The sequence below is a fragment of the Somniosus microcephalus genome, chromosome 29 (assembly GCF_052327205.1).
Source record: "Somniosus microcephalus isolate GS21.2 chromosome 29, FLI_Smic_1.0, whole genome shotgun sequence".
Lineage (NCBI taxonomy): Eukaryota > Metazoa > Chordata > Chondrichthyes > Squaliformes > Somniosidae > Somniosus > Somniosus microcephalus.
The window spans coordinates 24,248,507-24,261,941 of NC_141015.1; the positions used below are offsets into that span (position 1 = coordinate 24,248,507).

Below are 13,435 nucleotides of genomic sequence, written 5' to 3' on the forward strand. Positions count from 1 at the left end.
TCCTGGACACACGAATCTCCATCAAAGACGGACACCTCAGCACTTCACTCTACCGCAAGCCCACGGACAACCTCACGATGCTTCACTTCTCCAGCTTCCACCCTAACCACGTTAAAGAAGCCATCCCCTATGGACAAGCCCTGCGAATACACAGGATCTGCTCAGACAAGGAGGAACGCGATGGACACCTACAGACACTGAAAGACGCCCTTGTAAGAACGGGATATGACGCTCGACTCGTCGATCGACAGTTCCGACGGGCCACAGCGAAAAATCGCACAGACCTCCTCAGAAGACAAAACACGGGACACAACCAACAGAGTACCCTTCGTCGTCCAGTACTTCCCCGGAGCGGAGAAACTACGCCATGTTTTTCGCAGCCTTCAACATGTCATCGATGACGACGAACACCTCGCTAAGGCCATCCCCACGCCTCCACTACTCGCTTTCAAACAGCCGCCTAACCTCAAACAGACCATCGTTCGCAGCAATATCAGGAGAACAGCGACCACGACACCACACAACCCTGCCACAGCAACCTCTGCAAGACATGCCAGATCATCAACACAGATACCATCATCACACGTGAGGACACCACCCACCAGGTACATGGTACATACTCATGTGACTCGGCCAACGTTATCTACCTCATACGATGCAGGAAAGGATGCCCCGGAGCATGGTACATCGGCGAGACCATGCAGACACTGCGACAACGGATGAACGGACACCGCGCAACAATCACCAGGCAGGAGTGTTCCCTCCCAGTCGGGGAACACTTCAGCAGTCAAGGACATTCAGCCTCCGATCTTCGGGTAAGCATTCTCCAAGGTGGCCTTCGAGACACACGACAACGCAAAATCGTCGAGCAGAAACTGATAGCCAAGTTCCGCACCCATGAGGACGGCCTCAACCGAGATCTTGGGTTCATGTCACGCTACATGTAACCCCACCTGATGCAGGGTCATCCAGACTCGAGTCGACATTGGCTTGTTCTCTCTACACAGATGCGGCCGGACCTGCTGTGATTTCCAGCCAAAAAAAAATGTTTTTTGTCTGTTTGTTTTTCATACAGACCCCAGCATCTGCAATATTTGACCCCTTGTGACCCCACCTCATTGTTCTTTGATGTAATGTTTCCCTGACTGACCTGTTTGGACACCATTCACACCTTTGACTGCTGTGATTATCTCTCTGCCGAGGTGTGATAAATGGCAGTTGGAAAGGTTACCTGTAAACATCTGACATGATTCTCTGACTATATAAGCTGTGTCTTTATGCATTTCTCCACTTCACCTGAAGAAGGAGCAGCGCTCCGAAAGCTTGTGATTTCAAATAAAGCTGTTGGACTATAACCTGGTGTTGTGTGACTTCTTACTCTTTTATAAACATTATGCTTTAAATCATTGTAAGGGGGAGGGGGAGGGGTTCCAGCAGGTGTTCATTTCTCCCATCATTTAGTGCAAGAACTACCAGTTCTACTAAGACAAACTTGTTAGTGGTGGGTTATGCGAAAACAAACCATCTGTAATAGCACCATTGCTTTATATGGTCCAATGTTACTCAATGGTTTATTATTCATTAATTTCATAAACTGAGCTCTTCTGCCCCTGGTTTTAATTTGGTTTTGTTTTACATGAAGGGAACCAAACTGTAGAGTGCAAATAATGAAGGATGGTTGCAGAAATACTGGAAATGTACAGCTGGCATCTGAAAGAGAAAGACAGGCTCATGTTTCAAGTGGGATCCTCAATCAGAACTCCTGGTGAAAGGGGATTGGCAGGTGCAGTGGGTAAAGACATTGGCCTTTCACGTCTGGGACCTGGGTTCAAATAAAGCCTAGATTAATGGATGAAAATTTCCTCTTCCTGCTGTTTTTAAGGGTCATAAGTTAAATGTGTTAAACCAGACTTAATTTAGTTGCTGGTGAGCATGGACCCACAGCACAAAACCATGCCTAATTCAGCACTAATTGGCAATGTCACTCAGAAAGGCAACAGGGTAGCCAATACGGGACATGAAAAACTGACCCTGTTATAATAGGTGCTGGTCTTCTGAGGCTAGGCTGGGCTGGGGCACATCGTTAACCTGAGACTACTTGGCACCAACAGAGGGTAACTGAAAGGCAAAGCGTTCCAATCCCCAGCTGGAACACCCCTCATCTTTTACGACTGTTTTTATGAGTTTCAACTGAAATATTAATCTACCCCTCTCTTTCGGATACGGATTTAGTGGCTGACCATTTCCAGCACTTTCTCGTTTTCCTTGCATTTGTGCTTTTCTCTTAGATCTCTACACAGATGAATGCAGAAAAATACAATTGTACTTATAACTGAAGAGCGAGAGGTGGTTGACCTCCTTCTTCTCTGAGGTTCTGGCAACTGGTAAAATTCCACCTATTTGGAGGGAGACTAAAATAATTGCCCTCCTGAAGCAGGGGAAGAATGCTTGTGAAGCCTCCAGCTACCACCCGATCTCCTTACTTTGCACTTGTTATAAAGTGCTGGAGAGGCTACTACGCCACAGACTAGCTCCCATCACCGAGCCACCCATCCCTAAGGGGCAAGCAGGCTTCCGGAGCGGCCGTAACTGCTGCGACCGAGTGGTAGCTTTAACAACACACATCGAAGCAGGCTTCCAGCACCAGCTCAAGACCGCTGTAGCACTCGTGGACCTACCAGCAGCGTATGACACAGTATGGAAGCATGGACTGCTTTTCAAGCTCTCCGCCATTTTACCCTGCAGATCAACGATCCATCTTCTCAACTCCATGCTTAGCAACCGACACTTCCGTGTGTACTCTGGCACCCAGAAGAGCAGATATAGGACATTGAACAACGGACTCCCACAGGGTTCTGTCCTGGCACCCATATTATTCAACGTTTACACCAGTGACCTGCCCGAAACAGAGTCCTGCAAGTTCGTATACGCTGATGACATTGCCTTGGCCATGCAAAACATGAATGTGTCCATCACCGAAGAGATCCTGACCAGTGATTTACAGAGGACGGAGGCCTACTTCTGCCGATGGCGACTTCAGCCAAACCCGCAAAAGACCTTCACCTCGACATTCCACCTCAACACCCATCAAGCAAGCTAAGCTTTGAAAGTCTCCTTTTGCGGCGCAGAGGTAAAACAAGCCAAAAAACCCTCCTATTTAGGAGTCACGCTTGATCGCACCCTGTCATATAGACAGCATCTCCAGAACCTTGGGAAAAAACTAAAGAGTAGGGTCAACTTGATCCAGAAACTCACCGGATCCACACGGGGAGCAGACGCTCAAACCCTCCGTACGGCAGCACATGCCCTGGTGTACTCTACAGCGGAGCACTGCTCTCCGGCATGGCTATCGAGTCCGCATGTCAAATCCGTTGATGTCCAGCTGAATTCTACTATAAGAATTATCACTGGTACGCCTTTATCGACATCGACACCAACACCTTGGCTGCCCGTGCTGGCAAACATCGCACCACCACACCTACGCTGCGAATATGCAGTCTCCAGAGAATACAACCGCTACCCCAGCAAAGACACGATCCAGGCCGACTTGAACAACCTGCCACCAACCTGTCTCAAATCTAGAAGGCTATTTTGGACCGTCGCCAAAGCCCTTCAGTGATCTCCCCTCAGCCTTGATGACCAAAGGCAAAATGCTTGGAAGAACTATGACATATGGAGTGGCTTCCTTATAGAGGACCCCACAGTGCAACCTGAAGGATCAAACCTTCCTCGCAAACAGTGGACAACCATGAACCGTCTCCGAACTGGTCATGGTAGACGCTGCCACCTTCTCCATAGATGGAAGATTAAAGCATCCCCATCGTGCGACTGTGGAGCTCCTAATCAGACCCTGGAGCACATCATTGAACTCGGCCCTCAGAGGAAATTCACAGGCAGCCTACAAGATATCCACGCTGTTACACCAGAAGCTTTGGCCTGGATATCCGACTTAGATATTGACATTTGATTTGCTACTAGCATACGAAAGAAGAAGACTGAAGAGTACTCGGAGAAAAATTGAGAGTTAATGTCTTAGTGGTGTGAAATTAAAATGTATCTGCTGGCTAAGCCATTAAAAATAAAACAAAATGGATTCCGGGCTAATTTGCAATTTCTACAAAATCATCCGACAATTTACAAAAAGATATTCCCAGTTGCGGACAGACCTGTGGTAGATCTTTTCTTCAATCGATCCGGCTGTCAGTAACCTGTAAACTGTAACTTGTTTCGTTTGGCCTATCCTCCAGGCACGCTCTCGGGCCTAAAACAATGAGCGTTTAGTGATTATCATCCAGCACACCTCCCCGCCCGCTGAGCAAAGCGCTTCAGAATCAAATGGCAAACGCGGAAGCGTGCGAGCGCAATTCATTTCTTTACACAGTTCTAGTTTCCAAATTCCACATTTTTATTGCTGAAACGATGAACCTTTATTGCAGGGAAACATTCTACAAGTAGGGCAAAGGTTTACAGTCACATTATGGTTTAGCAAAAAATTGTTATAGCCCCACCTGCACAAAGCAGTCATATTGCTAGAATTCCAGCAGTTTTTAATTAAGTTTTCTAAAAGCTTTATGCTCACTCTAATTGCTGACAGCTGAACAACCATACTGCATACACCCAACCAAAATGTGAATTAGCCAAACGTGTAGGCAACATTTTATTCCAGAACACACTTAACAACAGCGTTAAGTGAGCTGTTTAGTGTCAGCATTGGGTCAGACATTTCAAAGCAATTCAGATTATTTCAATATGTACTACTCTTTCCCAGGCATGAAATCCATCACAATCCCTGCCCCAACCAGAACACTAGAAAAAGGGTGGAACAATTGAAAACAGCAACGCCACCAGAGGACATGAGGTAATAAAAAGCACAGACTGCAAATTTTAGTTGTTGTTCTCAATATAACACACTCAAGCTTGCACTTGTGAACACATAATTGCTTAATAACTGCCTTAAATGCACATGCATGTTTGTGGCATTATGTGGACTACAGATGAGAGATGAAAGCCCCAGCAACCATTCAGTGTTGTTTGCTCTGACACAAAGTGAAAAGGGCCCACCTGTATGTCAGTACTTGGGTTCCAGTCAGGGTCGTATATAATGACTCGGTTCGCTCCCGTCAAGTTAACTCCCAAACCACCAACTCTAGTGGTAAGGAGGAAGACAAACACAGAGGAATTCTAGAACGTGAAAACAGATTTTTCTTTTAAAAATCTTTCAAAAAAAAAAAGCACATTTCTTCATCAAAAAAGCAAATGCAAACTCGACCTGCACTGACAAGCAGCAAGAACAAAAAGCATTAATGCAGCATGTGTAACGTTTTTATAAAGTTTCTACCTCATTGAATCTAGAAATGAGTGGCTGTCTAGAAGCTATTGTAGTTGTTCCGTCCATTTTAAAATAAGAATAGCCTAGATTTCGTACAAACACCTCCATGATGTCCAGCAGCTAGTGTACAGAAGAAAAAAAACCAGTGTGTGTTTATCTGGTTCATGCAGTATATCTTTATACATCCATCTCCTAAAAACTAATTAGAAATGAACACCACGCACTTTTTAAAAATAGTATCTGCGATAAAGTTGCCATATATATTGACAGCAGAATAGAAATCCATTACTTGCAACAGGGATACAGATCTGACGGTATATTGTAATGACAGCAATACGGTAAGTGTACAAGACTTTTTAAATTCTTAAACCAGCTTTCATTTTAAACCCAAATGAAATGACAAGAATCTGAATATTGATCAGTTAAATCCCAGTTGAAAATGTACCAAAACTAGTTTTAAGCAACATTACCTGGCATTCTGTCAACTTTTACACTGCTATATGTGCAAGGAGTTTGGCTAAAATTCAAAATACATCAACTCCTGACGCATGAAATACAACTATGCACTATGTTAAAGAATCTATAAAAGGTACAGTTTGTACACAAACATGGTACCAAAAGGTGGAGGAGAAAGGATTAAATCCAACTGTAAGTAATGCGAAACAAAGACAGAGAGGGAATGGATTTTAAAATGGGATCAAAACAGTAAGTATAATGGACACCTGATAATCTGTTTTTGTTAGGCAGGGAAGAGGCGTTAGTAAGTGAATGTGTTTTGCACTATAATTGTCAAAACATCCTAGGATCTCCGTTTAACATGCTGACCTGTCGTGATTGAGAAAAAAGCAACACTCGGTGTCCTTGTTTGTACCACAGCTTTAGCAAGGCATCAACTACAATCATCTTCCCAGACCGCTTCCAATACCCAAAGTGCTCTTCTTCAGTCAGCTGCTCATCGGGCACCCCTTTCAGGATCTTGGGGCCACCCGAGAAGAGGTCGGGGTGATTGCAAATCTTCCTGAGAGCTATCAGGCCAGAGAATACCTATGTTTGGGTGGGGGGGAAGGGGAAAAGAGAGAGAGACTAATCAGCATTTTGACTGTTTGCTCCACTATCTAAACATCAATGTGTCTACGTAAGAACATAAAAGCATCTGCGCAAGAGACCTCTGTACACAACATTGGACGGTGCGAGTGGGTGGATGCAGTGTGTTTGGACTGCACATGTGCCCATTACTGATAATAAGCAGCTTCGACGTCACAGCACTGAATGGAATCCCTTAATTATTTATCAAACACTCGAAGCTCCATTTGTTATCCTCTGTAAGCACTCAGGGATTCATGTTAAAGTTAAAGAAGAGCCTGGCATTGCTTCAGCAGTAGGCAAAAGAGGGAAGCTCACTATTCTTATGCACCCCCCACCCAACGTAGGATCAAGCTTCCTTGTGGAATATGTAGTAGCAGCAACACCAGACCTGCATTTCTCTGTTGAGAATCTGATAGACCTCATTGGAATCTATAAAATTTTGGTAGACTTCACGTTGTTCTTCTGTTAAGCGACAAAACAGCACCTGCAGAAAAAGGTTTCAGAGTCAGTTTGCAGTTTTCCGTACAGTGTTCATTAGGACAACCCTGTAATTTGCAGTTCATGTTTCAGTGCAAAAGGCCCTGTGACATGCACCGATCTTCTGTTAGCATCGCTACTTTAATTTCTTCATGCAATCAATAAAATGCCACACTTGCAGGACGTAAAGTGTAGACCGCATAAACGTTGTTCAATCCAAAACTTAATAGAACACTAACATTAGCAGTAAATTAACAGAGTCAAGAACAGTCAAAAGACGAGCAACACAAATTCAGAACTAACTGAGAGCTCAATGCTCAATAAATAAAAACCTGTATGAACAGTGCCCTTCAAATCAACCAGTACTGCCCCACTGATCAAACGACAACTTAACTCCAAACCGTTCAGATCACAGTCCAACAATTAGAATGCCTCTTCGACCGTGTTAAACCAACAAGATTCACAAACAGAATTAATTCAGATCAATGTGTAACTAAATGCAGTAACACAAGATATGAACTTTGGGTCAGCTTTGCAATAGATGTTTCTCTTTTTGTTTCGCCTCGAGGTCTCTCCCACAGATTTATTTTCCCCGAGACCGCACTTACACAAGGAAGAGCAGACAGTATACTGGAAATGGCTTTTTTGTTTTAATAATCAGAAAAATGAAAAAATAAAATTATGTATGAATAAAATGCTTACGTTCCAGTAAACAGTGAATAACCATAAAACAGGCAGCAAGGTATGCAGGATGAACCCAATTAAGGTGTGGTGACTGTAATCGTAAAATAAGACCCAGATCACTGAGATGTGTGAATGTATCCCATTAGATGACGAACTAACCAAGCAGCAGAAGGAAAACCCAAAAAACAATGCAATGGGGCAAAGTCGTGAGTCATCAATCCTCCCATAAATCCAGTACAGTAACCACACGAGTATACAGGTGTACGCTAGCTCCTGAAATAGGTTCTGACAATAGACAAGGAAAGGACAGGAATGGGGAGCATTGGGGGCCCAAACCAATGTTCCCGTTAAGCTGTGCAGCTGTCTGGAGGTCCCACGCAGGCCTCTTGCTGGCTTCACAATGGAAAAATCGCGCACAAACGCAAATTTGAATGGGTCACGCAGTCCCTTAAAGGGGCCACACACACCCCCAAAAAATTAGAGGGAACACTGGTCCAAACCAACATTTGGATTGGTTGGGCGATTGGGCAGATGTAGTATAATGTGGATAAATGCGAGGTTATCCACTTTGGTGGCAAAAACAGGAAGGCAGATTATTATCTGAACGGCAATAGATTGGGAGAAGGGGAAGTGCAACGAGACCTGGGTGTCCTTGTGCACCAGCCGCTGAAGGTAAGCATGCAGGTGCAGCAGACAGTTAAGAAGGCAAATGGTATGTTGGCCTTCATAGCGAGAGGATTCGAGTACAGGAGCAAGGATGTCTTGCTGCAGTTGTACAGGGCCTTGGTGAGACCACACCTTGAGTATCATGTGCAGTTTTGGTCGCCTTATCTGAGGAAGGATGTTCTTGCCATGGAGGGAGTGCAGCAAAGATTCACCAGACTGATACCTGGGATGGCAGGAATGACGTATGAGGAGAGATTGGGTCAATTGGGCTTATACTTGCTGGAGTTTAGAAGAATGAGAGGGGATCTCATTGAAACTTATAAAATTCTAACAGGACTAGACAGACTAGATGCAGGAAGGATGTTCCCGATGGCGGGGGAGTCCAGAACCAGGGGTCACTGTCTAAAGATAAGGGGTAAGCCATTTAGGACAGAGATGAGGAGGAATTTCTTCACCCAGAGAGCAGTGAACCTGTGGAATTCTCTACCACAGAAGGCAGTTGAGGCCAATTCATTAAATATATTCAAGAAGGAGTTAGATATATTTCTTAAGGCTAAAGGGATGAAGGGATATGGGGAGAAAGCAGGGACAGGGTACTGAATTTGGATGATCAGCCATGATCTCATTAAATGGTGGAGCAGGCTCAAGGGGCCGAATGGCCTACTCCTGCTCCTATCTTCTATGTTTCTATGTTTCCCTATAAGCTGCGCAACCGGGTCCAGCTTCCTCCAATGTAAAGTTTTGTGCATGCATAAAAACTGTGAATAGGCCGCGGAGTCCCTTAAAGGAGCTGCGCACCAAAAAAAAAGAGGAAGCATTGGCTCAGTTGGGCAGTCCAGAATCCTCTCCAATTGCACTATCCTCCATGATGCAAGGATAAAGATAGCACAAGGCACATCACCGGAATCAGCTGTATGTTGCGAGCAGATGATCTAAAAGCCAATCCATTGGCCGATCAATAGGATATTAACTTGTAGACACAGAAAATAATGCTGTGGATCCACTACAACAGCAGTAAGAGGAATCCTTTTAATCACGTGGTGAAGTATCTTCTGATACTAAGGCAATCTAGGACTTGTTTACTCAGTTTACAATCTATGCTCCTGCCAATAGTCTTGCGGGGCCACAGAATATTACCCATGCAGCTTTACAAACACAAAGCAAAGCTGGTGGAGTTGCAACTTTTGCAGCCAACTGCAGTTAGCAATATGGAGCAGAACAGATGTCCTCCCATTCATTCTTTGAAATATTAATGTTTAAGTTCTGCCCCAAGCCCTCTCCCAGGGCTAGGGCTTAACGGATAGCAAAACCGACTAAAAGGTGGAGCATTTCTTTGTCTCTATAGAGGAAGGGGGAGGGAAAATAAAGAGAAAAAGTGCTGCACTGCCATCAAATGAAAAGCAATCTGCACCGAGATTTGGGGATCTTCAATGCAGTGCATTCTTATGATGCTTTCAAAAAACATTACCAACCTCAAGGTAAAATTCCTGTTATAGCCAGTAATATAATTGGACCCCCACTCCAATTCTTCCTAATCTACAATATATACTTGAATCCTTTAACAGATTGCTGTAAGCATACAGGAAGCCAGTACAAGTATTACACAAGCACAATTCAGGACCATTCATTTACAATGTGATTGGACGACAACTTTTAAAAACTAATTCTCGGGATGTGGGCATTACTGGCAAGGCCAGCATTTATTGCCTAATCCATAACTGGCCCCCGAGAAGGCGGTGGTACAACTGTGTGGGACGCTAGGCCACTTCAGAGGGAAGTTAAGAGTCACCCACACTGGCAGGTCGTTCCCTAAAGGACATGAATGAACCAGTTGTTTTTTTTTTTATGACAACCCAACAGTTTTGTGGTCACTTTGACCGATGCCAGCTTTAAAAAAATTTACTGAATTTAAATTCTGAAACTTCCATGGTGGGATCTGAACTCACGTTCTCTGGATTATCAGTCCAGGCCTCTGGATTACTAGTCCAATAACATAACAGGACTGCACGACACACTTCAGCAAATATTTATAGCTTTTTATAAAGTGATGATGAATGTTATATCTATGGTATAACGCAACAGCATTAATGAATGAAGTGTTGTGCATTATTGATGAATATTCCACTTGGTGATTAGTTCAGTCTTTAGTTTCTGTTTTTAAACTATTCATTAGTTGCTCTATGCAACAAACACCTTTGCTGGGATACATTATTGCCAACTTTCAAAAAAAAATTAAACTGCACTAATCTTAGTTTACTATTTGTGCGTGTAGCGTGTTTGATATTGAACTACGGAATAAACTGCCAATTAAAGAATTGGTACTCAATTACAAGAGAAAGGCCATTAAAGTTATTGGGATAAAATTAAAAACGATACACTTCCTTTTTAATGCAGCTTTAACTTATACAGGCAATTAAAAATTCACAGGGCACAATTTTAAAAACACAATCAGCATCTGTGCCCGCAGATGTGAAGTACTCTTATTTTTGTAGGTCTGAAATCTTTGTTATTTTGCATTCATTTCCCCTGCTGTGCCTCATGATGGCATTTAAATATTTAATGCAACTACTGTCACACCAAGCGCAGAGAGAGCAGGACCAGGGAAGTTCTGGAGGTCATTCCTCCTAATGTTTTGCTCATCTGGTTTTTTTTTTTTTTTAAAAGCAAACCAGCCATCACCCGGGACTCTTGTCCCATCGTGATCAACAGTTCTTTTAAATTGGATTAGCTTTCAACTTTAAAATGAACTACTATACCCCCAAAAGTGATGCAAAAAGAATCTAATTTTTCATTCTGAAATGCACAAATCTCAATAACTCAGTAGGTAATTGCACATATAAAGTGTGGCAGTGAGTCTTAACAAATCAGCAAGATCCCAGGTGCATTCCCTGAACTGTGCTGTCAAACAATCTGAACCAATGCAATGATTGGCACAATAATTGGCTAGCACCCCCTGCTAAGGGCAGGAAATTTCTGTTTCCGGACAAACCACTTTTTGTTTTGCGATAGGGTAGGAATGTAGAGTGCCCTCATTATGCTACAATATGACAATACTTGGATAACTAGAGGGGCCAGGCAGAAATTTACTTTAAGCCATAAAACTCCTATTATTTTACTCACCTGTTCACTCTTGTCTGGTAATGCCAGATTCATTTTGACATCTGCTTTTATTCTTCGCAGCAAATATGGATTTATGGTGTCCCGTAAAACACAGGCACACTTATAAGCGGTCTGCACCTGAGAACATTTCAGAACAACTTTTAGAAGGATACACAAGCAGGTCCCAATAATAATAAACCAGCAGGGACACATTTAAAAAGGGTAGTTAAAGCAAAATGTGTTTTAAGAAAACCTAAATCACCACTTAACGGAGTCCTTAGACACAATATACACAGTAAATTCATTTTAAAAGCACATTATGAAGACATTTTATAAGGCAGAATTACATAGCGTCAATGCTGCCTTGTGTATGTTTATTTGGCCAAATTAAATTGAGAAATAATGCAGGTCAGCTAATTAATACTGCAATACCTGTATTACTATTAACTACAATAATCTTCAAACAGTACTGATACTTCTCGTGGCAAATGTGGCTTTTATGTTTAATTCTTAATGGTACCAGTGCTCCGTTATACTAATGTTTGGTTCTGCGTATAATGGTTTAGACTCGACAATGGAATATAGTTCAGAGCTCTCAGGAGGACACGAAATGGAAGTTTTATTAGCTGTGCAAGTCTTACCCTCAGGGAAAAGGCCCTTTCATCACGGTACGCTATCTTTGTGTCTAATCCTATATCAGCCCAAATGCCATTTATCACTAATCTGAGTGGTCTAAAGATCAAAAGGAAACCTGCAGGAGGCCTGCAAGATGCTGCACAATACAGAAAGATTAGTGCCCACTTGACACTACCAAAGTAGGCTTAAGGAAGAGAAAAGATCAGCACACAAACAGAAGGTTGTTTTTAGTTTAAAGAACATATGGCAAAGTAATGGATCAGTTGTACAAAAAAGGGCGGGTATTAGTACACATGATTCAGATGCCTACTCAATTAACTCAAAGAGTATTAACCTAAACAGTACATCTATTACTCAAACAAAAACTAATACACCATACCAAAACAAGATACATCATCAATCACTAAAATACTGGCAAGGTTAAAAAAAAAGCTGCACGTTCTGAACAGCAGCCGTCAGCATTTAAATATCTACTGTAATGGAAGGAAAACAGCAGCATTTTAGGAGGAGACACTTTAGCAGACATTTAACCGTCAATATTGCCGTGGGAAGGTAAAGGTAGCCCATCTACATTTATTAGTAGTATTTCCATCTCGATTTCTATCTTTTCCCCATTCATTTTTAAGCCTTATCTTCCCCTTTGGTGTATATTTTTCCACTTGTACTACCCTGTGCAGCACCCAAAAGGCATGTGAGAGTTAATAAAGTGCCTCCTTTGCATTAATATAGTAAAGACTAAGGGCAGGATTTTCATTGGGCCGTGGAGGTGGGATTGGAGGCGTGTGGGGGGTTAAAATCCCGAAATCAGGGGGCACGAACCCATCCCGCACCCAACCCGCCTCCATGCCAGTTTCAAAGGAGGCGGGTACCCGCCCCGCACTGGGACCCGCCGAACCAAGGCGGGAAGGGGATTAGTGCCAATTAACTGCCTGTTAACAGGTAGTTAACAGGCAGTTTTTAGCCTAATCCCTATTTTTAATGTTGAAGTGTGGGATTCCCGACGGCTCCAAAACACGCCAAGTTAGAGGAGGTGGACCGTTGGGATGAAGGGCTTGGAGGGGTCGAGATGTTCAGGTGAGTGATGGGTGCATGAGTGCAAAGGTAAGTGTGTTAGGTGTGTGTAAAGTGTTTAAATAAGTTTTACATACCTTTACAGCCTTCCTTCCTTCAGGTCTCGGGAGTCCCTCATCTCACCGGCACAGAAAGCAGAATGGCCGCAATCTGTCAAAAATTGCAGCATTCAGCTTTCTGTTCCGGAGAGATCTCTAAATCATCCTGAGAGGAAGGAATTAACTTAGAGTACAGGTTGTCAGTGTTTGACAGCTTCAAACAGCTGTGAAACGCTGATATTTCATCTGTCAAAAGGTCTTGACAGATGAAGTATCAATCTGTGACGTCACCTGTTGCCGGGTGGCCCTTAATTGGCCTGCTGAGCCCGCTGGGCGGGCTCAACAAGGT

At 43.3% G+C, this 13,435-nt stretch overlaps 1 protein-coding gene across 3 annotated transcripts in view; it reads right to left on the bottom strand.

Moving 5' to 3' along the window:
- ercc6 (excision repair cross-complementation group 6) overlaps positions 1-13,435 on the bottom strand; it is a 67,478-nt gene that overhangs the window by 13,105 nt on the left and 40,938 nt on the right. For all 3 annotated transcript variants that reach the window (XM_085970386.1, XM_085970385.1, XM_085970383.1), the window contains exons 11-16: positions 11,363-11,479; positions 6,804-6,899; positions 6,155-6,373; positions 5,339-5,449; positions 5,062-5,181; positions 4,167-4,261 (exon numbers count right to left, since the gene is read on the bottom strand). In XM_085970386.1, the coding sequence (XP_085826512.1) occupies positions 4,167-4,261; positions 5,062-5,181; positions 5,339-5,449; positions 6,155-6,373; positions 6,804-6,899; positions 11,363-11,479 (758 nt within the window). The remainder of the gene's footprint in view (positions 1-4,166; positions 4,262-5,061; positions 5,182-5,338; positions 5,450-6,154; positions 6,374-6,803; positions 6,900-11,362; positions 11,480-13,435) is intronic.